The 27876-nt window shown below is 36.8% G+C and overlaps 1 protein-coding gene across 1 annotated transcript; it reads right to left on the bottom strand.

Annotated features, from left to right (window-relative positions):
* Nucleotides 1-3320: 3320 nt before the first annotated feature.
* Nucleotides 3321-27533, bottom strand: LHX8 (LIM homeobox 8). The gene is made up of 8 exons (XM_068538020.1): nucleotides 27447-27533; nucleotides 26888-27049; nucleotides 22927-23048; nucleotides 20633-20853; nucleotides 20012-20115; nucleotides 15298-15393; nucleotides 8625-8808; nucleotides 3321-3397 (listed from the first exon to the last, which is right to left on the bottom strand). The coding sequence occupies exons 1-8, from the start codon at nucleotides 27519-27521 to the stop codon at nucleotides 3321-3323; spliced, it is 1041 nt and encodes a 346-aa protein (XP_068394121.1). The 5' UTR covers nucleotides 27522-27533.
* Nucleotides 27534-27876: the final 343 nt, after the last annotated feature.

The raw sequence follows: 27876 nt of genomic DNA, 5'->3' as shown, positions 1-27876 counted from the left end.
CGAATGCTCATCATGGTGTTACCTAACATATAGTGAATGCTTAAAGTACAGAAGTTAAGAATATGGTATCTGGAGTCACTCTGCTGCTAGATTCAAATCCTGGCTTTGTTACTTCTCACTGATATACTGGACGTACTACTTTTAATTTCCACAATCGTAAAATAAGGGTTATAGTAACAAAAACTGTTTCATGAGGTGGTTGTAAATATTGAACAAAATACATTTAAGGCTCTCAGGACAAACTGAAAGTGCTCACAATGTTAGATTATGTTCATTATAATGAAAAATTATAAACAATCTACATATATAATTGTTTTTCCAAGCAATGTAGTGCTATGTATCAATTAAAATGATGTTGTAGATGAGTAGTTCACTTTGAAAGATGATTATTGTATTAAAGGGGAAAAGCATGCTATAAAATAGTTTCTACTATGTGACTGAATCCAAGCAGATATTTATTAGATATTATCCAGCGTACTTGTTTTGAATTCAGGTCCATTTCTTCTCTAAAAATTTGGTTGTACTTCAAAAGAGCAAAATCAAATCGTGCTAATTTCAGTTCCTTTATCTCCTGGAATGGAGATCATTGAGAATTTTTCCTGGGCTAATATACTTTTGGTACTTAGTGTATTGCAATCCAAAAGACTTCTGTTCTAAATAATAAAGTAGAATCATTTCTTTCACTAACAGGTAAAGTCCTTCATGCCACAACACAGTCCCAAGATCCCATTTAGTCTCATAAAGCTACTAGAGTAATTATATACATAATTTACCAAGTCAAGAAATACTACAGCTATAAGTTTTCAAATGCTTATAACAATTTTTAACAGCATGAACTATAATTCTAACAATACGTATTATGAGATATTCAAAACACATGTACTTTAAAGTAATGTGGAATTTAAGAATGACATTTGCATAATGTACAATTACTGCTAAATGTTAAAGCTACCCTGTCTTACTAAGAAGAATCACTTAAGGGTATTGACTTAGTGTGACTTCACTTTTAATGTCTGAATTGGTGAATTCAATTGATTGCAGAGCAAGAAAGTTATCTTTACCCTCTTACAGCTCATGAATCTCTGAATGCCTAAGAGATAACTTATTTGTTACCCAGGTCTTTGCTAGTCCAACAATAAAAAGTCTTCCTCCAAGCCTCACAATAGTCGTTTGATCACCCTCTAATTTCAAGCAAATAAGTACTGTGCCTACATGCTTACACTGAGTATTACTAATATATAAATAATTCAGTTTTCCCCTAATTTAAGGTTATAAATTAGGACCTCTGACTTCTACTGACAGAAATGAAAACATAGTCATATATTTGTATCACATGCAAAATTCTTTTTTAGTATTTTCTTATCTATCATATTTTATTACTAACAACTGTATATGCTGGATATATAAGTCTCATTCATTTTGACAGCTTTGAACCTTTCTGTTATGGAAATTTTACTTCAACTTTGGGCATTCATCCTCGGAACTAAAAAGGGTAGTGATGTGGTTCATAAAATTTCTCTGAACACTCAGAGCGTGGTGAGCACAGGAAAAACACAAAAGAGAGAGGAGGAGGAACACTCACAATCAAGCACCTCCCAAGCTAAACGGTGCCAATTATATGCAGCTGGGAAATGCTATAAGCCGCTAACAGTGCCAACAGAGGTTGGCTAGACTACAAGTGCTTTCCTCCACATCTGGTAAAGGTAAAGCTGACCTCACCACTTCGTGCCTGGGACAGGTAAACAAAAACCCAAGGAGATTAGCATCAATTTCACAAGATCGGATGGAGTGACTACTGGCTATGTTTTTTGTTTTTTGGCCAGAAGGATTCTAACTGGAGTAGAAAGTTTAAAAAAAAAAACAAAACACTTTTTTTCCTCCTTTCTCCCATAGTGAAACTTAGGATTGTTGCTTCTGGTTTGAGGTAGATAGTAAGTTACTGACATCCACGTGACTGCTTTCTGGTTGCTTTTATGATTACTAGAATAGAATTACAAATACTCCACTATTACTTCCGGTCCTCAGCCAGATGTGAATCCGCCAAGTTAAAGACGCAAACTTAAGATTCTTAAGATTTTTTTCTCACTACCTTTTTTTTCCCTGATTGGTATATAAAAGACAAGAAGTGAGTACTGATTAAATTCTTTAAACCCCAAAATTAGTGAGGGTGGCACTACTTACTTTTGTATTTCCGAGACAAGTGTCCACTGCTACATAGGATAAAGTCCTGAGGTTTAGATTTCAGCTCTCAGAATCACAATCCCTAAAGAGGGTTCACTAGGAAGAAAAAGTAAAGAGTCTCTGCTCTAGAAGCGTTGATCACAAACTCCAAATATTTCTAGTCCTCCTTTTTCAACCCTGAAGAAAAATATTCCTATGCCCACATTTCATTTCTGATTTGGGACACCCCAAAAGGTCATTTTGAAAAGTGCTCTGCCTTTTCTTTCACATTAATTTTATTAGATAGTTCAAAAGGGACAATCTGCCAAATTAGATATTTTCATGTATTCTTTTGTTGAGTAAGTGCAATCATCTACAAATAAGTTTTCTATTAAAATGTACTCACAACACAGCTCAAAACAAAACGACTTTTTAAAATTAAGAATTATTATATTTGAAAGAGGCTAAAGTCAACTTACTGCTGAAAACACACACACACACACACAAAGGATTAATTGGTTGAAACTTTCACAAGAATGGAAAATGTTTAATAAACTTAGAATGATGGGCTTATTAAACTATAGTGTTATTTACAGCCATAGTTCATCAACCACAAACACAATAATGTGTTTGCATGGCATGCTACAACAGAAGCTTTATTCAGTTCATTCAGAAAACATTGGCAAAATAAATTTCAGTTGCAAATTCACAGATACAAGCTTCAAAGTATAAAGCTGTATATAACAAAAAATACAGGTAATATTTATAACAATAACTTACAGATACAAACTAATGATACACTACAATTTCACAAAGGATTGTAAACATTTTGCACACTTGTCAGTCCTTTCTTCTGGGCAAAGTGCTCTTTTGATGACAAATAAATTAACAGATACACACTCGAGTGAACTATTTCCATACAATACAAAAAAAAGTTTTGATTTGTTTTCTTCTTGTAAACATAAGTTTTACAAAAAAATGAAGAATCAATAAAAGTGTCTTGCAGGCCAACTAGAGATACATACCTGGGCAGCAAAGTGATGTTGGAAATGCTTTGGATGTTAAATAAAAAATTAACATTAATATATTTTCAATGGTATTTTATACATAATAAATGACAAGTTTATATCCTTAATCATTTCTATCCCTGAAAAAAGGAATTAGGTGTGACTTATTGGCAGTTGTGTCATTGAATGGGGTAACAAGGGCTGGAGTCCAAGGGTTGTTGGTGAATGAGCTACAAAATAGAAAGAAATTTGTGGATCAGTTTTGTAGGGTAAATAAAACTGATTTAAAAAACAAACAAAAAACAATCCAAGGCAATGTTCTCTCACTACTGATTTCATAGCTGAGGGCACCAAGCTACACTCATTCCACTGACCTCAGCAGGAGCATTAGCTTATTCAGCACAGTGAGTATAGTATTAAATGAGAATCCAGGAATGGTTTACCCCAAAATCTTTATTTGGGGTCACAAGCTTTTGCCACTTTACTGTCCTCCATCGATACCCCATTCACTGCACTTTACCCTGCAGCTAGAAACACGTGAGCTTTGCCTGCATAGACGTTGCTAGCTTTCATACGAAGGTGCCTCTATAGGGTGATCCCTGCCCCAAATTCTCATTTATGAATGCTGAGCTGCCTCTTCCCTAAACATACATCAAAACACATTTGACTTGGGCAACACTACAGTCATTCATGTGAACACACACAACTTTAATCCTAGTGTAGGTAAATGCATCAATGGTACAGGCTCTGAGTTTTTCTTTAATCAAACCTTAAAATGAACTTTCCACTCTCAATAAGAACTATGTTGCTTCAAACCAAATGTCCCTCTAAGAGCAATTAAGAAAGCTGGACAAAATTTTTAGAAATCTGTTTGAAGGCATCTGAAAGATACCCAGGTAGTGAGAACTTGCAAAGTCAAGTCCCAGAGAAGGAGAGAAATAAAATGAGGCTACTTTTCCTCCACAAGTTTAGTAACAATTTTAAAAGACAAGGAGTGTGAGAGGCTGAGACATTTAGCAAAGTTTTCAGGAGTTAGACGTTGGGTTGTGGGGAATAAATATGAAAGATCAGGGACCACTGAAGAGAAGCCCTCGTTAAAAATGACAGACACAAAACAAAATGTAAGCTTTTTTGGGGATCCCAAAAGGCTAGTTCCAAGGAGTAGTGACCCTGAAATACACCAGCCCTTGTGAGGATTGATGCCTGATTGGATATACAATGGAGAAAAGACAGTCTCTTCAATAAGTGGTGCTGGGAAAACTGGACAGCTACATGTAAAAGAATGAAATTAGAACACTCCCTAACACCATACACAAAAATAAACTCAAAATGGATTAGAGACCTAAATGTAAGACCGGACACTGTAAAACTCTTAGAGGAAAACATAGGAAGAACACTCTTTGACATAAATCACAGCAAGATCTTTTTTGATCCACCTCCTAGAGTAATGGGAATAAAAACAAAAATAAACAAATGGGACCTAATGAAACTTAAAAGCTTTTGCACAGCAAAGGAAACCATAAACAAGACGAAAAGACAACCCTCAGAATGGGAGAAAATATTTGCAAACGAATCAATGGACAAAGGATTAATCTCCAAAATATATAAACAGCCCGTGCAGCTCAATATTAAAAAAACAAACAACCCAATCCAAAAAGGGGCAGAAGACCTAAATAGACATTTCTCCAAAGAAGACATACAGATGGCCAAGAAGCACATGAAAAGCTGCTCAACATCACTAATTATTAGAGAAATGCAAATCAAAACTACAATGACGTATCACCTCACACCAGTTAGAATGGGCATCATCTGAAAATCTACAAACAACAAATGCTGGAGAGGGTGTGGAGAAAAGGGAACCCTCTGCACTGTTGGTGGGAATGTAAATTGATACAGCCACTATGGAGAACAGTATGGAAGTTCCTTAAAAAACTAAAAAAAGAATTACCATATGGCCCAGCAATCCCACTACTGGGCATATACCTAGAGAAAACCATAATTCAAAAAGACACATGCACCCCAATGTTCACTGCAGCACTATTTACAATAGCCAGGTCATGGAAGCAACCTAAACGCCCATCAACAGACGAATGGATAAAGAAGATGTGGTACATATATACAATGGAATATTACTCAGCCATAAAAAGGAATGAAATTGGGTCATTTGTAGAGACGTGGATGGATCTAGAGACTGTCATACAGAGTGAAGTAAGTCAGAAAGAGAAAAACAAATATCGTATATTAACACATATATGTGGAACCTAGAAAAACAGTACAGATGACCAGTTTGCAGGGCAGTAATTGAGACACAGATGTAGAGAACAAATGTATGGACACCAAGGGGGGAAAGCAGCAGTGGGTGGGGGTGGGGGTGTGATGAATTGGGAGATTGGGATTGACATGTATACACTGATGTGTATAAAATGGATGACTAATAAGAACCTGCTGTATAAAAAAATAAATTAAATAAAATTCAAAAATTCAAAAAAAAGATGACAGACACAAAACAAAACAAAATGTAAGCTTTTTGGGGGGATCCCAAAAGGCTAGTTCCAAGGAGTAGTGACCCCGAAATACACCAGCCCTTGTGAGGACTGATGCCTGATTGGATTAAGTTGATCTTCCTCTGACCTAATCGCCTGCCAAAGGCAAAACTAAATCCTCTCTGGTGGAAGATATTAACCAGAGCCTCAAATTATTTCTAGTTTTCATACCTAACATCTGAAGTTTAATAAAAAACAACAAGGCAAATAAGACATGACTTGAATGAAAACAAAGAGGAAAAAACAATAGAACAGACCCACAAAATACTGGAGTTGTCAGATATGTCCTTTAGTGTTACTATAATTAATATAACAATTTTGTTAAGGAATAAAGTGATAAAATAGATAATTCTGGCACAGAAGTGGAAACTATATAAAAGAATGAAATGGAAATTCTAAAAATGGAAAACACAATAACTGAAATTAAGAACTCAGTGGATGAGTTTTACAGCATAGACAGAGAGAGAATTAGTGAACTGGAAGATAGGTCAGAAGAATATCTAGACTAGAACATGGAAGGTCAAAATGCTGGAAAATATGGACTTTTTCAATAAGGGTAGAAACAATACTTGAAGAGACAAAATCTGATCCTTTTGCATAGTGAAATACATCAAACTACCTATTCAAGAAGCATATTTAGGCACACTATACTAAAACTGAAAACCAAACATAAAGAGAAAAGCTGGGGAAAAAAAGAGATTCACTTTTAAAGGAGCAAGAATAAGACCAACAGCTGACTTCAACAATAAGTGGTATCAAGTTAATTAACTATCTATATTCTAAACAACAGAAACAATAGAAGCAAGAAGACAATGTAATTCATACTGCCAAAGTGCTGAAAGAAAACAGCTGCCAACCTAGATTTCCACATACAGAGGAAAAAACATTTACAACTGCATCAAAACAAAAACTTATGAATAAACCTAACAAAAGATGTGCAAGATTACTAAACAGAAAACTCTAGAATATAAGAGAGCATTTGAAGATGACCTAAATAAATAGAAAGACAGACTAAGATCATGGTATGGAAGACAATATTATTAAGATAGCAGTTTCCTACAAACGGATCTAATAGATTATATCAAAATCTCAATTGTTTTCTTTTTTGGTTGAAAAATTTATGGCAATACAAATGAACAACAAAGTAGGACAAGGTTGTACTACTGGATATCAAGAATATAGGCCTACCATTATTAAAACAATTAGGTATTGATATAAAAATAAATAGACCAATAAAACAGAATAGAGGGTACAGAAACTGGCACATAAATTATATGGACACTTGATTTATGATAAGTGTGGCACAGCAAAGCAGCTGAGAAATTGGTACTTTCATAAGCATAACAAAAACTTTGCTCCTTATTTTACACCACATACAAAATTCATTTGTAGATGGACTGTAAATCTAAATGTCAAAGGTAAAACAAAGTTAATGAAATTTCTAGAAGATAACATAGGAGAAATATCTTCATTATCTCTGAGTAGGAACAATTTCTTGAACAGGTCACAAGAAAAGCACTCCCCATGAAGGAAAAAAACTGATGAAATGAACTACATTAAAATTAGGAACTTATGCTCAATAAAACATACTCAAGAGAGGAGAAAAAGCAAACCACTGAATAGGAGATATCTGCAACACATATAATCATCAAAAAACTTATTTATATTCAATATACAGCCAAAACTAGAACAAATCAAGGAAAATACAAAACAGACAAGCCAATAGACCAACAAGCAAAAGACATGAATAAGTTCTTCACAAAAAGGATATACAAATGCTCAATGAAAAAATGCTCAGTCTCATCAGTGATGAGGGAAAAGCAAATGGAAATAATGAGATAACACTACACAACAACTAAATTGGCTAAATTAAGAAGTCACTCCATACCAAGTGTTAGCGAGGATGTGGAGCACCTTGAACTCTCATGTGCTGCTGGTCTCAGTGTAAAATGGTTCAACCACTATTGGAAACTTTTTGGCAGAATCAACTAAAATTGAACATATGTGTAGCCAGGACCCTATGTTCTATTCCCAGGTATATACCAAATCAAACTGTGAATTAATGTGCACCAAAGGGCATGTACAATAAGGTCCATAGCAGCATATACATAACTGGAAATAACGCAAATGTCTATCAACCCTAAAGTGGATTGTGGTATATTCCTACAGTGGAATTCTGTATAACAATGAAAACCAACAAATCACTGATTCTTGCAACAATACAGATGAATCTCACAAACACTGTAGTTGAAGGAAGTGAGACACAAGAATACATTCTGCATGGTTCGATTCATATAAAGCTCAAAAACAGGCAAAACTAGAACATGATTTTAGAAGTCAACACAATATTACTTTGGAGGAAGAGGATAATGATTGGGAAGGGACATAAGAGAGGCTTCCAGGGTGCTAACTGCGTTTTACTACTTCATCTGGGTAGTACTTACATGGATATGTTCATTTTATTAATTCATCAAGCTGAATACTTATGTGTGCACTTTTCTATATGTATGTTTTGCTTCAATAAAAAAGTTTCTTTAACAAAACTCAGTAAACCCCAATCTAAAAATCTGAGTGTGAATACTTCCTCTGACCATAGGAAAATAAATTATTTAAATATTTATCAGGTGAAAACAAAAAGAATGTTTTTCCTAAGTTAAAATCAAGCACTATGGGTCATTATCAATATTTGTATTTTAGCTGTAAGGTGAGTGTTAAACTTGTCCCTTAAAAAAGGCAGTCACAGAAATAAGAATGTTGGGTAGTTCTTCTCCCTACTACACCCACCCCTGACAATATTTTTCAGCTACTACTGAGGTAATAGTTCAAAATGTGAATAGTATATCAATAATATACTATTAGAAGGTACCAGTAATTGATTGCTTGGGAGGCAGCTGTTAAATATCAGGATACCTACCATCCATATAACTATGCAGCGCAGTTAACATTGTCCCATCTTGGGGCACATAGGCAGAATAAGCCATTTCTTCTAACATGGGTGGAGACAGCCTGGAGGGCGGGACTGCTGTGACTGGGGCAGAGGAGGAGTGATTAGGACTGACGTGTTTCTTGTGGCGTGCTCTACAGTTCTGAAACCACACCTGAGGGAGGAGAAAAGCAATGTAGCTATGTCACATTATCAGTTGAGTACATTACCAGTTCAGTTTACCAAGGAATGCAACCTCACTCTACCATATAAGCGCAGCATCAATCTAAATAAGCTTTCTAAAAAAGAATTCTGTAGACACAAGAGAAACAATTTTGCACAGTTATCAATGGTCATTTTCTTTGCCCAAATAATAATTATTTGTTGATTTACTTAAAAACTGATTCTATCCTAAGCCAGCATCTTCCAAAATAAAAATGGGGTAAGGGATTCAAAATTCCAGAAAAGTTTCCTTGGTTTTACTACTGGCATTTGGGACAAAAAGGAAAACAGAAAAAGCCCTTTCATCAGAAAATTTTTAAAAATGCACTACTAAATGTATTCTCAGACACCTGCTGGACTTATTGTAAATCTTTTTTCAAATGACTAAAATCCCTACTGAGAGCTTAAAGCTTTCTACAAACCTCTTGATTCAGTTATTCCAGTCACATTGTAACCTGCTGAGTTCAATTTCTATTAGTAAATACATAGGCTATTCTCTAAGAAGCAGGTTAAGGTCAGGCTTATAATAAGAAACAACTAGTGATATTTAAGCAGAATAAAATAACAAACACATCCACTGGTGAAACAGTTCACCAATGTAAAGAGCTAACCACCCTGTTGTCCACTCTATCACAGAAATAAAGGAAGCATATTCTGGGTAAGCAGAGTTGTACGTGCAGGTCAGGGTAAGTAAGGCTAGACTGCCCAGAATGCTTCCAATATCTAAGCTACCTGCATTTGAACTCCCTGCTCTTAGATAAAACTTGCCTACAGAGTGTTTCTCTATTAAAATATAGTATTTATTTGCTATCACTCAGAACAATTCTGTCATAAGAAGACAGAGACGTGGAGGGATAAAAACTTTAAGGAAATTAGGGTAAGAACATTTGGGGATCAGGGGAGAAGGCTAGGGGCGTTAAGTCTCTGCCTAGGGCTGGTAGGTAGGTACTTGACGGCACTAGGGAATCAGGGCTGAATAATGTGGAACAGAAGGAAGCTGCAAAAAGATTTATGTGAAAAAGTTGCCCTGATCTCAAAAGACACACCTTGTCCTTGGGACTCACAAACAGAAGGCTGCAAAGTATAAACTCAAGGGGTTAAAACCAAAGGAACAGAAACCAATAATACAATGGCGTCTGAGCAGGTGGCTGAATGGCAGCACCTGAGGTATATTTCAGGAACAAGCTTAGGCATGTACCAAGGAAGAGGAGTGAGAAGTCACAGCCTTCTCCCCCATCTTCTGGAGTGCTAGTTAGACTCTTAGGTACCTATACAGAGACTTTACCCAAAGTCTTCAGTCACAGTTCCTCCACAGGCTCCTTAACAGGTGCCACTGCTGTCACCCACCCAGCCAAGAAGACACATGCACACATTCTCCAACTTGTAAGCAGGAACTGCCGTCACCTGCCGTTTCCCCTGACAGTGCCCGGAAGACAAGCACCCCAGAGGACTACATGTAACCTAAAACACATGGCGCTATGATTCCCAGAGTTTCTTCAAAGTATCTTATGTCTCCAATAAATTATATATTGGATGGAAACTGTTCAGTTATTTTTAAAAATCTCAGACTTTGTAAATAAAGATGAAGAAAGCATGACATAAACAGTAGAATGACTACCTTAATGCTAATTCAAATAGCTCCTTGGAAAGATCAACAGGTAATTAAGCAGAGAGGGGTTTGAAAACACAAAGTGTCATGTAACTTGCACAGCAAAATATAGTTGAAGATTCCAGACATCAGAAAACAACTTCTGACATGAGGGCCACCTAGCTTCAGGAATAAAATACAGTCCTTTTGACTCTCCTCACTGACTTAAAATTTCCTCCTTCTGCTTTCAAACCTCTAACAAGGGTTAAAATTTCTTATGAGCAACATACTCTTTAAAAAATTTGAGTTCTAAATTGTAAAATACATAAGCTGAAAGCAGGCCATGTAGACATTCTGCAAAAGAAAAGACTAATGCATAAGATGAATCTCTTAGAAAACCCGAAGAGTCAAATACAAGAATTTAATGTATGAAAAAGATGGAATTTTAAATTATTGGGAAATCAGTATTGGTGTAATATTGATTTAGAGGAAGCTGGCTAATCGTTTGGGAGAAAAGAAATAGAAAAATCCCTACTTTACAACATGTAACCAAAAGTCAATTCCAGATAAATTAGGGTTTAGGTGTAAATAATTGGGACCATAAATGTTTAAGGAAACAAAAGCCAATGTTGATATACTCTCTAGGTGGAATCAAAGCTATGAGAAAAAAATATTAAGAGATTTGAATACAAAACAATGTAAAATTTCTATGTGGAAAAAATAAGTGAAAGGGAAACTGATGAACTATGAAAGTTTAACTATGATAAACAATAAAAATCAGTACAATAAAGAGAAAAGAAACAACCCAATAGAAAAGAGCGCTAAAAAATACAAATTTTATTTTCAAAATAAGCAAACATGTTAAGGTTTACTGACAATAAAAGAAATATACATGAAAACAATGACATTTTCTGACTGCCAAATTGGAAAGGATGTAAAAGAATGACAGTTTTTAGGATTTACGTGCGTTGGGGAAAGGGAAATTTCACACGTAGGTCCTGGTAGAATAAATTGGTTATGAACTTTCTGCAAGGCGATTTTTGTACTATCAGTCAAAGGCCCAAAAATGTTTTATCTTTTGACTCAACAATCCCACTTTTAGAAATTTATCCTATGGACACTACCGAACAAACGTGCAAGGTATACACACAATGTTGTTCACTATAGCATTTTTATGATACCAAAAAATTGGAAATAAACTAAATAAATTGTGCTATGCTCAATATGTGTAGCAATAAAAATGATGTAAATCTTAATATGGAAAGAGAACTTCAAGCACACTGACTGGAAGAAATAGCAATGTTTTATCATGTTTCTGTAAGATACACAATTCGTAATTCACCTCTGAAAGGGTATGTGAACAGTGATTGTATCTGGATGCAGAGTGTGAAAAGTAAAATCATCCATCTTTATTCTGTGATTTCAGCTCAATGATGATCTGCTCTGTTATAATGTCTCACTATGCAGACTTTAGCTAGTAAAGGTGAGACCTGTACTTACACCCTGTATAAGAACATTACTTCTACCTAATCTTTGGGTAGCCTAGTTTGCATATTAGAATCAAGGCCTAGTAATCAAATCTCTTTTCTTTAACTTTTCTAAAGTGTGTCCAATGCTAGGAAGTAGGCTGGGCAAAGAGGTTATGACTACTATTTGAGATCACTGTAATTAATCCTTCAAAAATACTGTGACAGACTATATATTTGGATTGCTAGTACTCCTTCCTTTGCCATCTTATCAAAAATATTTAAATTCAATCCTCACATATTAAAAGCCACCATCCAACAGCATATTCTCCAAGTTCTAGTGCTTGAAATGAAGTTAACTTGCTCATAATACTGGTGACCTAAGTACCTGGAAATTACATGACAGATGTCTGTCTGCGGTCCTTATTTCTTCAAATAATAAGAAAAGCTCTCAGAAACCCTCCATTTTCCTTTCCTTCCAACTTCAAAATAATCTAAAACATAATAATCATGAATCTGACTTAGCTACAGCAGTCACTGTCATTGAATGTATAGAGTCGTAGATTACAAGGACCCCTCAGACCATTAAGTCTGAACTACCTCAACAAAGGAAGCTTCACTCCCAGGTACAGGGACTCACTACCTCGATGGTAGCCTATGCCATTTTTGTAGCCTTACATACTGAGAAAATTCTTCATAGTGAGTGAAATCTGTTTCTTTCCTACATTCCCTTGCAGACACCCAATCCCGCTGCCTGTAGGACAGCCTTTCACATACGTTTGAAGACACCTATTCTGTTTATACTATTCCTTCCCTTACCATCTCCGGATCTTTTTTCCAGATAAATATCCCTGTTGCTGTTAATACCAGCACATAATTTCTAGACTTTCATGACCTTAACCTTCCTGTAAAGGGAGCACTCTTTTCACATTGGTTCCCTGTTAGTCCCTTTCTAAAATTTGGCACTCTGAAACAAACACAATACCCTGGACATTTAGAAAAATACTGAGGTCATGGGACTTGCCTCTTCAGAGAGCCTCATTACACTGCACTCAACCAAATCCACTGGGAATCTAGGTCTTTGGAGAAGATACAATATCATCAGGTCTTTCCCACTGACTTCTTGGTATAAATGATTTTTTAATTATGAAATACTTCAGGCTTAATAAACTGAAGAATAAATACCTGTTTACCAATCACCCAATTTAAGAAGTAAAACATTATATGTGCAGTGTTGGACTTAACCTTTTTTCTCCCCACTGAACTTTATCTCGATAGTTATGGTCACTAGCATTATTAATTCTTTACACCATTTTTAACCTTAAATATTATTTAAAATTATTTTCCACTTCCTTGATCTGAGGGAAACAGAAAATCTTGACACAATTGACCACTTCCATCTTGAACCCACCTAACTCCTTGGCCCTCCATGATGCTTCTATACCAGATTCATTCCTTGATGCTGACTGTAATGGTCCAATTCAAACAGCTCTCTCCATAAAGTCCGTTCTTCCCTTTTTACTGTCTGTGATCTCTTTCTAAAGGATCTTACCCAATTTCATGGGATTGGATCTCTCTGTTTGAGTCCTGTTCATCCTTTAAAATACCTGTTTATGTGCTCAACTGCTACCATCATTGTCTGATTATCACAGCTAGAAGGGAATTCATCTCCCTCCCAACTACCAAACCCGTTTTTTAAAAAAACCTTTAATATTTCTGTCAATAGCACCATTCCCATGGATACGTTGACTTCAAATTTAAGAGTCATCTTTGATGTCTCTCTGCTTCCCCATTACAGTATCCAGGTCCTTTTCTTGTCTCTCTAGCATCCAGTACCTGCCATCAGTGTTCAGTCAATAAAATGTTTTTGGATGAATTCTAGGCCACTACCTCAGTTAATTCTCTTTTCAAAAAATCACTATTTTGCTGGGCATCACACCTAATCTGTCAATCTCTATGCAGCCTTTCCCAACTCTAATTCTTCCCACGTACTGTCACCAGACCTTTCTTCCTAAAATTACGTAAAATCACGTAAAATCTCTTCCTAAAATCTCTTCCTGCTCAGAAGATAACTCTACATGCACAGCCTCTCCAAGTTCAGCTCCAATAATTCCATCCCCCACAACTTGCAAACATAAATCTTATCTGTCAACAGATTTGCTCTGACTCATCCTTCTCTAGTTTTGTTTACATCACTCCCTCTACCAGGATCATTAACAAAGGCCATAGATATCCCCCCTCTTGCCCACCCCTCCCCCACTCACTCACATTCACAATAATAGAAAAGTAGAAAAAAATTCTGGCCTCAGAACCAGATCTAGCTTGGAACCACAGTTGTCTTTTTAGCCTGAGGATCCTTAGGGTTGCTCTGAGCAATGAATCAATGGTCAACAAATGGTAGCCTAGACCAAGCAGGCTAATTATCAGGTTTAAAAAAATTGATTAGAGTGTGAAGAGACCTAAAATGGGAAGCTAATGCTCTGACGTTTCTTCACAAAACAAACAATGACAACAACAAAAAACAAAACAAAAACCCCCGCCAACAATTTACACTTTTAAAGACCTAGAATAACTGGATTGTTTGTTTGTTTGATATTGAGCTCCATGAGCTGTTTGTATATTTTGGAGATTAATCCTTTGTCTGTTGTTTCATTATGCTAACATGTATATATGGAATCTTAAAAAAAAAAAATGGTACTGATAAACCTAGTTGCAGGGCAGGAATAAAGATGTAGACATAGAGAATGGACTTGAGGACATGGGGTGGCAGGGCGAAGCTGGGGTGAAGTGAGAGTAGCATCGACATACATACACTACCGAATGTAAAATAGTTGGCTGGTGGGAAGCAGCAGCATAGCACAGGGAGATGGCTTGGTGCTTTGCCATGACCTAGAGGGGTGGGATAGGGAGGGTGGGAGGGAGGCTCAAGAGGGAGGGGATATGGGGACATGTGTATGCGTATGGCTGATTCCCTTTGTTGTGCAACAGAAACTAACACAGTATTGTGAAGTAATTATACTCCAATAAAGATCTATTAAAAAAAAAAAAAAGCTAAACACAGAATTACCATATGATCCAGCAATTCCATTCCTAGGTATGTATCTAAAGGAATTGAAAGCAAGCGTTCAGATAATTGTGTGCTGATGTGTATAGCAGCATTACTCATAATAGCCAAAAAGTGGAAATGACCCAAATATTCGTCCATGGACAAATAAAATGTGGTACATACATTGGAATATTATCCAGCCATAAAAAGGAATGAAGTACTGATACATGTTACAACCTGGATGAACATTATGCTAAGTGAAATAAACCAGATACCAAAAGGGGGAAAAGAAAAATGACCTAGAACTTTTAACATCTCTTGATTACCCTTTAAAATAATCACCTGTATCACACGTCTGCTCAAGCCTGTCCTTTCTGCCAGTTTCTGGAGGGTCTGTGCATCTGGGTTGTTGTCCTGAGCAAATTGTGCTTGCATAACCTGTTTTTTAAAAAAGTGTAGGTAGTAAATAGCTAAAAATAAGAAGCTCAATCTTATGCATTTTGATGACAGGAGAGATAAGACATGCACAAGAAAATGGGATACTTGCACTTTATTACTTGAAAATCAATATGGGGATGTATAAAAAAAGAATGCATATTGTGTACATTTATGCACAAGTTGCTATGTTGAAATCTTAAAAAAAATCTATTTCAACATAAAAACTTGTCTCTCAACTATGCTGTTAAAAATAAGCTCATCTTTTCTTCCATTCTGACAATCCACAAATAAAATGCGTAATAGTATAAGTCTCTTTACTATTTTTTCCGTTTTGTTAAAAATTGCTAGCATTAAAAAACTTAAAAAAATATTTTTTTTATCTTCAGCCTCTACTGAGCAAAACAGGTTCAAGGCCCCTACCGCAATTTTTATCAGTCTGCAAAAGTAGACAGTGCAACAGATGGATTCCACTTAATTGTAATGACTCCATCATTAATTGTTTTGAGCACTTGCTCTATGCAAAGGAACATCTGGGATCTTAAAAAGAGACACCCATCAGCCCATTGAATAAGAATTTCCTGAGATCTAAACATTTATAGATGGAAAAGCTCCCAAGTGATTCTGGTCTCAACTTCCTAGGAGAAGATATACGCATGCCAATAATTAGCAACAATACAAGCTAAAGTGAGAGGTGAGGAGTGGGGTGGGGGGGAGGGAGGAGGAGTACCAGAATAAAAGCACACTCCAAGGGCTTTGGATTCTTCCAGAAAAGGAAATCACGGAAATCAAGTGGGATATTTGAATTTTATTACTTAAAAGTCAATAGAGGGAAGTATTATAAAATATAAAGAAAGTATTATAAGAATGAGAAAGGGGAGTCTGGCATCCAACATGATTGTGCATGTCTGTGGGCATGTGATGGGGATAATCTACCTAAAGACCTTAAGTCCTGCTGACCTCAACACCATTTCCAGGAGGCAAGATTAACTGCATTCTCCACTATGCTCCTCATATAATACTATCTTTTGCCACTGCACTTGTCTGCGTAGCTAACTAATGTGTTAGTAAGTCGAGCTCTCCATAGCAGATAGTGAGTTTCTTGAGGGCAAAGGGACTGTCTTATTCTTCATATCCGCAGGAGTTAATCCCCCTTCCTGTCACACAGTATGCGCTGAAGACTTTCTGTGTGACGGAATGAACCTCGGCAATGTGAGGAAAATCTGAAGATAGTGTGGAGAAAAAGACCGATGTTGTTCCAGGAAACCTTATAAAGTTTACAAATTATATAATTTTTTTCAGTTACGTTCTCGCTGATAGTGACTCTTCCAGAATAAGGTATTCCTGTCTTCCTATCCAACTACACTTGTCCACACACTCACTGTAAACAGCACATGTATTTTTGCTTTAAAAAATGGGCAGAATCAGCCTAAAAGTTTATGATCTCGCCCAGCTCACTTCCTTCTTCCTCTCCTACTCCAAATGTGTTAACTTTAATATCTTCATGTGCAAACAGAGTTGTGTTTATATGTAGTTGAGCATGTAACATCCCAAAGAGAAAAAAGAATGAACAAATTAATTATGTCTTTGTTTTTTAATTTTTCAAGGAGAAAAGCTGAACAGATATTTGAAGATTTGTTTGTAAGGCCATTATTGATAATTTATAAAACAAAAACAGCATGCTTTTCACAAATGCATTTCAAATTCACAAGTTTAATAATGGAAGTAAATTACATTTACTAAAGCAATTTCTCATTAAGGAATAAAGGAAAACTTAAATCAACACTGATGGTTTGAAGGTGGAATATGCTAAAGGAAAAGTAAGATGTGTTCATCAGTGTTTAGTCTCACAAAAGAACCCTTTTAATTTTAACTTGGTTTCATTACTCTCTGGTCACTAATGATGCCAAAACCCACCCTACTCCTTTTCTGAGCTCTTTTAACATGGTCAAGGAGCAAGCCTCTGTAGACACATCATTTTAAGGCCAGAAGGTCTACCAGAAATGTGAGGAGTCTGCATAGTAGCAGCTGACCAACTTGATCTGAAAGTAGATTAAAGTAGGTGCTAACCCTGGCATGTTTAACATTAATAATCATTGAGCAAATACTTCCAATTACAATAAGCAAACCATAGTACTGCCGGAACTTTTAAAATACAATTTATACAAATGAGACAATATTTGAAATATTTTTGCTACCACAAAATAGTACTCTATTCTGAAAGTCAAACTATTTTTTCTTCCCATAAGCTTCTAAAGAAGAATTTGGGAAATTTGTTTGTTCCTCCCATTTTAAGTCTTATAAGTCCAAACCAGTACTCTATGAATAGTCTTGACTTATTGATCACCTATATTTTATTGTTTTGCTAAATTCAAGCACTACTTAAATATATTCAGCTTTCTGAAAAGTAGGACAATTTGACAATGAGGTACACTGCCTGATTTATTAGAGGTTCTGGCAAAGTATAATGATTCAACTTATCCTAGATTCCTAAGCTACAAAGAACACTTGAGGACAAGGATTGTGTCTCATTTGTTTCAGCCATTCCTGGCACAGATAGATGCTAATAAATTCTGAATAAATGAGAACATGCTTTGAAAGTATATAATTTCTGCTTTCATTTTTAAAAACCTATGATTCTGATATAAATTTTTAAAACATGATTCAGATAATATTTTCGTATAATAATGCATGGCTTAAATAGTTTATGCACATTTGCAATTTAAAACTATAAGGCTATCTACAAGATTCAGAATCTCACTCTTGTTTTAGCTGCCACTGTCGTTAAGTGGAGTTTTGTTAAGGCACAGTTCTACTCATGGTCTCCTGGGAGGCCAAGCAAAATGAAAAGACCAGAGGTTTGGGGAGCAGGGTCCAAATGTCTTCTCTGCCATTCCCTTGGTGGTCTGCCTTGGGGGAGTACCTACACTTCTTGGATGAGGCTACCTATATCAAGGGATTGTAAGAGATAAAAGAAGATAATGTAGAGAAAATGTCTGGCATAAGACTTGGTATACAAAGACCTCCACAAATATTATTCCCTTTCTATTTAATTAGTGCCTCTATCTTCCTATATGAGATTGTATTTCTACCTAAAGCAGTTTCAAATTTTCACAGTTATCCTTTTACTAATAAATTTTTATATCGAACTAAAGCTATCAGGCTTATGATTATTAAAGTTATAGCCAGGCTTTCATGGAAACAGCCCACTTTATAAACAGAACATATTTACATTAGAGATTATATTTTAACTCAGACACCTTTTAACTACTGGGTATTTTGCTGCCAGGTCTCCCACAGTTATTCATATCTCCTAACCTGGGGCTTTACGTGATCTTCATTACAACCAAATGAGGCACCCAGAAAAGCAAGGTTCAAACAGATATCTCTTTCAACTGCCTTATCTTTCATTTCCTACCTGCTGACCATGCAGTCTATGCCTAAATTAAGAAATCAAAAACACTTTTGGAAATTTTTTAGAATAGATCTAGATTTTAATGCTAGATTGCTTCCAATGCCATTAAGTTCCCTTGGAATATTTGTGTCACATCAAGGCTTCTTTCTTAATCATTCTCAAAATAAAAATTCTCTTTTACTGCATTCATCTTAAATACTGCCAAGTATTAGAATACTATAAGTGATTTTTCAAAATATTACCTTCACTCATTTCTTAACATTGTATAAATATCCTTTCAAGTCTGAGCTAAGATGGATACTATGTGTAAAGCACCCAGCCATACATGGTAGGCGCTTTACAGATGTTACCTCACCTTAACATAAAACAAATACTTCAGTCACATTAATCTTTTAGAAAATGTGATTTCTTTATCTGAAAAAAAATGCCAGAAAGAATCACTGTATGCGTAGACTTAAATATAAAGCAAGGAGTAATTATTTCATTACTTTCATGACAATTTGCATAAATAGAACTTACAACAATTATACTTAGGGCAACTAAGTTGAAAATAATCCCTCCCTTTTCAGGGAACATAATGAACCTTTAGCATCAAATTATAGAATTACTCCCTCTACCCTCTTTAAAAACAAGAAGGGTCTACTTGATTGGAGTCAATCGGTAGACTCCTATTTATGGTAAAGCGTTTACAATTCTTTCCTACTCAGAAAATGTACAATCTTGTCCATTAAAACACTCAATGTGGTTTGTTAAAAAGATGAACACGTTAGTGTCCCACCGACCCACATACTGAGCGTCTCTTTCTGTTAAGAGTCCCCAAATATTTTATCTTCTAGCGCAATTACATGTAGTAATGTAAATGCCTGGGTTAAAGTAATTTTTATCAGGAAGTCGGAACAGATCAACATTTTGTTTCCACTTTGATGTTAATGCTAACAGACCCCAGGGAGACGAACTTGAATGATGAGTTCATATCACATCATGACTCTCGAAATATTGATGAACAATATTTAGGGCAATGTTTTCATACACCTAACAAGTTAGTTTTCACAAAAAGCACAGGCTAACCTTTTTGAAAACAAAAATGTTTTAAGACAGCATAGAGATTGTTTTTTGTTTGGCTTTGTTAGTTTGGGTTTGGTGGGTTTTTTGTTTTTTTTTTAGGTGGGGAAGGGCAAAAACTCATAAATTCATTGTCATGTCTACCTGGAGCTGATCTGCTGTAAAGCTTGTTCGAGCTCTTTTTGCTGGTTTTGGATGATTGACATCTTGTTCTGTGAGGAGGGCGCCTTCGACACTAATCCCATTACCTGCATTTAAAAAACACACCATTCATACAATAATAGGTTGTTGTATGAACAATCATACAATAATAGGTTTCTTGCATCTCTTGGCTTGGTATGAAACTGTATACATCTTCTAGTTTGCCAAATCCCTTAAGTTTTAGAACATACTAGAAACATACTGTGGAAACAATATTCCATTTGTAGGCTTGTATATTTAGTCAAAAGTGCACCAAGTTGGAAGTGCACATCTAAGGCTCATCCTTACAAAGGCAAATACAAGGAAACAAATGGTTACAAAAAGCAAAACAGAACCCTAAACTCAAGGCTGCTTCCTGAGAATATGGCACAAGGCGAATACATATGCCATGGCTTTTCTTGTAAATAAACAGATGGAGACCATCACTAACAGTGGAGGGCTTAATGAGTTTCACCACAATTACACTACACAAAGTAATGCTTTAAGACGACCTTAGGAAAAATCGTTATTGTCCCTGTGTTTACTGTCCCAAAAGATTCAAAAGTATTTTAAGTATATATTTACCATTTTCCACTTCTCTTTTTAAATTATCCAGCATGCAGTCATAATGCACTCTGCAGAGGACTTTCTCTTCCACCAAAGCAAACTCCTCTCCTGTGGAAAGTTGCCTTTTGCAAGAAAAGCAGGCAAAGCACGCCAAGTGATAGACATTCCCCTTGGCCCTCCGGACCCAGTCAGTAGAATGGATGTGCCTCCCACAGCGAGAGCAGCGAGTTCCATACCTTCTACATAAATAGAAGGGTGGGAGGTGAAGATTTTAATGCTTGGTGAGATATTCATCAGTCTAAGATTAAACTAACACATTATTTACTCATTGGATTAACCCAAGTATTTAAATCTTTTGAAAAGGAACCAGGAATCAATTATTTTTTAAAAGTCATATGGTACACAATCGAGACTTGAGATGGGATCATAATTCAAACCTGTTTATAAAACAAAAACTTCTCATTGTTACTCTAAAGGAGAAAAGGATTTTTTTTCTTTTAAAATAAATGACATAGGAGTTTCAGTATCCTTCTTGTAACAAATATCAGTACATTTATAAATTACCTAGAGACTCAACATAACTCACACACACACACACACACTCGAGACTGAAACCTAAAAATACAAAAGCATACCATTGAAGATATAAATAATGACGTCTTAAAACCAAGTTGAGATAATTAGAAAATGCTCTAAACTTTTTTTTAAAGTTAAAACATTTTCAATTGATATTATCAAAGAATGAATAGAACAGAAATTGTTCACTCTGGTGTGAAGAAACCTCAGAAACCTCAGTGAAGGAAAACTCAGAAATGTTGAAGCTGTTGCAATACCATCCACAAGAGGAGGGGAAATATTACCTAAAACTTTTAGACACATATCTGGACATTAAATGCAAGTTAATCTTAACAAAATGCCAGATGTAAAGATTTCTTTTTTCTCTCAGTCCTAGTGACCAGACACTCTCTGTCATATCTCCTACCACAACTGCAGTCATAACCTGGCATATCCACATTAAACTAGATAAGTATATGTGTCTGTGTCTATTCCTTAACATATCTTTAGAGGTATTGCCAGTTTTTAAGTTAATCTGAAAAACTGAATCATAAGAATAAATTTCAGAATATAATAAAATATGAAGTATAAAAAAAATCCTGAAGAACTAGACTTTCAATAAGTCTCTGAAACCAAACATTTCAAGGGGCTTTAAATTACCCAAAAAAAAAAAAATTAAGATTAGCGTATCCTAAGTGAAAGAGGAGGCAAACTGCTACTATTTTTGAGGAAACAGAGAGTAATCCTGCTGAGAAATATATGTTTTGGGTAATTATAAAATTCTATGACTTTATAAAATAAAGGACTCTGGATTTCATGAAGTGCTTTAAACTACCTAGCAATTTTATTCAAATCAATCACTAAATTCTCTTAAATCAGTTTTTGAAATTGAGTATAAATAACATAATTAGTATTACAAACTTCACTATGTAGTATTAACTTCCCAATTTCACAATGAACATTCTTCTTCGTTTGGAAATGCAAATAGGGAAAAAATGTGATAATTTAAAAAAGTCATGCTTAAGGATGATTTCAATTTTGAGATAGCTATCCATTAAGAATTAAATTCTATCTTAGAAGAAACTTTACATTTAAACTATTATAAAGAGACCATGTGGAGAAAATGTTACATTTAATATCCTAGGCAAATACAATCTCACAAAACAAAGATCAAAGAACGGACAAAAGAAACAGGATTTTTAGGCAGAATACGTAATTAGACTTGGTGTATTTCCAATACTGGAATGGTCAATTCTTCTGAATAATATGGTTTAATCACAGTTTCCAAACTGCTGGCATTTTATAGGTATATTACTAGGGGTCATTCTATAGTAAACTGGAGAAAGCACAACAAAACCTTGATTTTTTTCCCCCATAATTACTTCATTTTTGTCTTGCTACTCCTCCTGAACAAAGGGCTTTGCTATAATAAGTCATCTTATATTTCATACTTTATACCTCTGCACAGCAAAGAAAGTTCCCTGTTTTTAATACCAAAAACTTTCATTCGCCAAAGTGGAAATAATTATTTAAAATTAATTTTTGTATACTGAGTTCCTAAAACACATAGCATGCTAATTTTGTTTTAATACAAATTATACCTCAAAAATATGAAGCATTCTCATTTTGAAATCCATTGTATAAGAAAAAGTGGGATTCAGTAAATAAAACTGGACAAGAAAGGCTATTTACAAAATTCTCTTTGTGTAATACCTTCTTGGAGTATCTACTTACTAAAAAAAAAAGTATCGGTGTACCTGAAATAATCAAGTTTGCAGAAAATGTCTTTGTCTTTAATATAACAGCTGGTATGCCTTCCTAAGGAGGTCCTGCAGACACTGCAGGAGAGACACCGAACATGCCAGCACAGGTCATTCACCTGTGAAGAAGAAGGGGTTAGGATGAGAAGCTATTCTAAAACCACACTTAAGAGTATCCTTCATTGGTTTTCTGTATCAGGCAATTTTAAAAGCTGGCCCCTTAATATTTTAACACATACTCTGAATGTTTCTATCTAAGAGGTGTCATTTACACAAATACGCATCTAGATATATTCTCTTTCAGACCTCAAACAGAAAATCACAGTAGCATATTATACACTTTGTGTTTAATTTTTTAAATACACTTCTGAAAAATTCAGGGTTTTTGTTTTTAATTGAACGTCTATTCAGGTTTTTTTTTTGTTTGTTTTTTGTTTTGTTTTGTTATCGAATGTCTATGAACACAGGGAAAATTTTAGTCACTTTAAAGTCCTACATACTGGTTTTGTATTTTTTTCCTTGACCAAATTCTTCCCACCATGAAACATGGTAGCTAAAGAATTCAAGCCACATCCCTTCTCAATCTACTTTTTAGTTAAAGTGAGAAAGAAAATGGAAAAGAAGCTTTGTAAGAAATACTTACCCGTGTAAAGAAGCCAGGCAATCCATTTTACTTACAAAACAGAAATTCCTAAGGTAGATTTAAATGTTGATATGGCCAAAGCCCTGGCTCCTGTCTAACATTAAATAATCAAAACATAAAGCATTGGTAACCCTACTTTAATGACATGGTTACTAGAGGAAAAAAATAAATCTATTATAAACGGTTCTAAAAAGGCACCCAACTATTTGCCATTTATACTTCAGGAAGTGAGACATTAAACGCTTTAATTTAATTTAATAAATCACAGCACTTTATATTCTATATAGGAGCATGAAACATTGTCAAATCAGGGGACAAATCATAAATAGCCTTACCTTAAACTGTTGCTATCATTGTATAAGCGGCACATCTTTAGCCTTCAAAAACGAAGATGTGTATTGAATTGAATTTGCCTGTAATGCAGCCTCCTAAATTTTGCTCTTGTTAAATGGACACAGGAACTAGGCTTATGCTTAATTAAATTTCATTTAAGAGAACGGCAATGATGCAAAAACACCAGTTATACTCTACAAATGGATCTAATGCCTAATATAAGAATTAGGAAATTGGAAAAATGGGAAATTGTGAAATACAGCTTTTGCTACACTATTTCATAATAAAGACTATCTTGTCCAATGATTCTATCATATTAGCGCTACTGTTCAACATATTTTTCTGTGATATGAAATATAAAAGGTCCTTCGAAGCGGAAGAAAGTTTCACTGGCTTCTAATTACAGTTATGTGTCTCTTTCCAAAGCACTAATGAGAGTATCATTTTAGTGAAATTTTAAGTTTTGGTCTTGCTATAAAAGAACTACATGCTCACCATACAAGAAAACAGGGAAAATAGCAATAGGAAACAATAGGAAAAAAATCTGAGGAAATCGAAATAAAAAAAATTAACAATGGTGAATGCTGTCCTATTAATTAGAGATGCATTTTCTTTCTATTTTTTTCCTCAAACGGGCCCAATTAAGTTAAAGTGTAGAAATACAGGTTTCCTTTAGTATTCCACTGTTTAAGGCCTTCTGCATTTTGATGTTATCCAGGCTCTTTTTTTTTTTTTTTTTTTTTAAAAGCAAGGCTAGATGCAGGCTTCAGGGCAGAGTCATGGCCATTCTCTAGTTCCCTAAAGCCAGATGTAACGCCTGGTTTGCCACCTTTCCTCAAAGTTTACTTAAAAAAAAAATCTCCTTCATCTTCCATTTCTTTTCCAGAGATGAAAGTAAGGTGAACAGAGAAAATTCTGGCGACTATAAACCTTTCCTGATGGCTAGCATTGATTCAATCTCTGTATGTATACATATATAGGACCAAGCCAGAAAAAAAAATCCCTCAAACGACAGGGCACTGAAGTATCAGATGGGGCAACAGATGCATCTAACTCCTCTCATTTTTTTTGTTCTAACTCCATTTAACTTGCCTCACAATATGGTGTTTTTCTATATTAAACAGTTATACCCTCAAATATTCTATTAGGTCTAACAATTATTTTTTCACCAGTGACTCAAATTGAATTCAAACTTACCTGGAAGAATAAGCACACAAAATGGGGGGGAAAAAGTTAAGAACTCAGTTTTTAAACATAAAGTGTCAAATTTTTGTTAGAACTAGTTTCCTATGTAATAAGCAGCAGTTAGTTTTCTTGTACATACACTAATATGTACAAAAAGGGGTGGTCTAAGACTGTACGTAGAAGACTTCATTGAGAGGACTCTGGTCCTACTACAAAGGATAGCTTTAAAAGACTCTTCAGATGACTTAGATTATTTTATACAATACAAATATAAAACATATAAACATATGTTAACATATAAAAGATGAACACTAGAAATGATTTTATCTATTTCAGAGGATAGGTTAAGAGTCACTTTATAATAACTTTTTTCTTTACCCTCTCTGCTGTGTAGTGGATCCATTATAGATCCATCAGAAACATTCTTAAAGATTAAGCTAATTATTGAGAGGGCTCATTGAAAATAAGAAACTAGTTTTGATCCAAAAGATGGTTTTTAAATATCCAAAAAGGCTCAGGTGTGGAAACACTGAAATGGGAATCTTAAGAATACAGACTTAAAGAGAAAGCCAGCTTTATGAATCAACCACCAATTAAGTAAATTAGTCACTTTTTAAACGTTTTCACCAAAACTCCTTTTGGTGCTTTATCTGGGTTGTATCTACAGGGTATCATTCCAACTCCCCAGATGAAGCAGCTTTGTATGTTGAGGGAGAAATTTAAAGAAACTCACTAATTTGTTTTTTGAATTCATATTCTCCATAATGAATTCTTTTGAAAAACTGGGGTGGGGAGGGGGAGGTGAGGAGAATAGAAAGTGAACTGGTTTGCTACTAAGTCAGTGTAGGAGAGATCATTATTTTAAATAGTGGTTTAAAAAAGCTATTGAAGTTGAAATTCCATGGTATTAGAATTAAGACACAAGGGACTATGATCCTTCATGCAATGACATGGGTAACTAGCCTGCCAGAATTTGTACTCCAAAACTCCCCCACAATATCTTGAGAGAAGTAAAACAAATCAAGACAGACAGTCAACTCTCAAACCACCACTTGAAGCACTTCATCCCAAGCATTTTTCTTTCTTTCTGTTTTGTATAAATTTACATCAATTTCCATTTTTTTCCCACTAAGCACTGGAGATGACATTAAAAAAAAAATCATTGGGTGGCCCTGAAGTATTAAACCTTAATAAGAGGAGGAAGATATTGAAAATGGTTTTCATTTAAATGCTACTATGAACTTTTACTCTGGAAAAGCCTCAGGTTAGTGTAAACAAACATAAGATTGTAAAATATCTATCCAGAAAAGACCCTTTAAGGCACTTGACAGTGGTTCTCACCAAAGGAGACACTGAAAAGGGGAAATCGATCAACATATACAGACCTGGAGTCCTCATAAGCAGGCAGACGTGTGGGTGTTATTGGGGGTGGAGGGACCATAACCCGAGGCTCAGTAAAAATAATCGGGCAGGACCCTGTTTCCAGAATGGGTAAGCGTTTCCCCAGTTCTGTTCCGCTACAAGTAGGTGGCTAACTCCAGCACATCCACCCAGGGTATCGGCACGTCTAGACCAGGATGGGTCACACGTAAGCAGTTTTGCAACAGCGGGTATTCTAAGATTTCTTCTCCCACTCTTTCCCACCGCATGAGTTGCCCCTGACTGGGCCGTAGTGCTGAGAAAGTCTACATTCTCCAGCGAGAACTTGAGTGGAAAAGAGAGGGAAAATAAACTTTTCTCTTCTCCCAGAGCTCCCGGGGAACCCCGCTGCCCCTGGGCCTCGCGGCTGCGCCCTACCTTGAGAAGGTACTTGTCCACGATCTCCAGGCCGCAGCTGTTGCACACACACTTGCCAGGGGGGCAGACGGAGCCCGAGGCCATGGACCGGGGCGAGGACGACGGGGACAGTGGGGCCGAGGAGGAGCACGAGTCCTCGTCCCCCACTCCCTCGGGGCTCACCTGCAGGAAGCCACGAGGCGCGGTCTCAGGCGGTTCTAGACCCCTCCTTCTCTCCCCATCCCACAGACCCACGGGGGCTCCCTCACAGCCTCCCCTCCCTTACCCCAAACCACCCCCAGTTCCTGAGGTCCCGCTTCTCGCCCTCTCCCCCCGGGTCCATGCTCCCACCACGCCCACGCCGGGGCTGCAGGCCACTGACCTCAATGACCTGGGGCGCCTGGCGGCCCTGCGCAGCCCGCCACACCGGCTCAGCTTCTCCCCCCGCCCCAGCACCCCTCTCCACCCGCTCCCCGAGGGGCCAACTGGGCCCGGGGAGGAGTGCGGGGACAGCAGCCCTTCGTCCTTGGGCTGCCTCCCCACGGCCCGGCTCGCCACCACCGGGTCCCTACCCACTCACCAGTCCCTCTTCCCCGGCGCCTTTCCGAGTTCTCCCGGCCGCCAGGGCTGCAGTCCGCCCGCACTCCTCCGACATGAGCCCCTGGCACTGAGGAGGTGAGGGCGGGGAAGTGGGGAGGAACAGAGACGAGAAGTTCAGAGCCGGCACGTGCGGCCCAGAGCTTCAGCTTCTCCGCACGCGGGGCGGGCTAATGAAGGCCCACGGCGCTCCGGGCCGCACGTGCAGCCGTCTGGGCGTCTGGGCCCGCGCGCGCCTGGCAAGCCGACGCCGACGCAGCCTCCCTTGCAGGCAGCGGGCGGCGGCGGCGGCGCAGCCTCAGCGCGCGACTAGGCGGCCACCGGAGCACCAACGGCTCGCCCGGCGCGGTGCCGCGCTCTCGGGGCTCCGGGTCCCCGCGCTCACCGTAGCACGTCGGTTCCCCGCCCCCCTG

The sequence above is a fragment of the Eschrichtius robustus genome, chromosome 3 (assembly GCF_028021215.1).
Source record: "Eschrichtius robustus isolate mEscRob2 chromosome 3, mEscRob2.pri, whole genome shotgun sequence".
NCBI classification, from domain to species: domain Eukaryota; kingdom Metazoa; phylum Chordata; class Mammalia; order Artiodactyla; family Eschrichtiidae; genus Eschrichtius; species Eschrichtius robustus.
Note: the sequence above shows the minus strand (reverse complement) of the source record. Positions and strands in the feature narration are given on the sequence as shown.

Bases quoted from the DNA above. Each gene is read 5' to 3' on its own strand.
- LHX8 (XM_068538020.1), bottom strand. From the start codon at position 27,521: ATGTCGGAGGAGTGCGGGCGGACTGCAGCCCTGGCGGCCGGGAGAACT. The intron at 20,116-20,632 runs GTAAATATATAC...TTTTAAATGCAG, and splicing joins AAAAAGAGAAGTGGAAAATG to GTAATGGGATTAGTGTCGAA. The intron at 15,394-20,011 runs GTAGACATGACA...TTTAAAAAACAG, and splicing joins TTACAGCAGATCAGCTCCAG to GTTATGCAAGCACAATTTGC.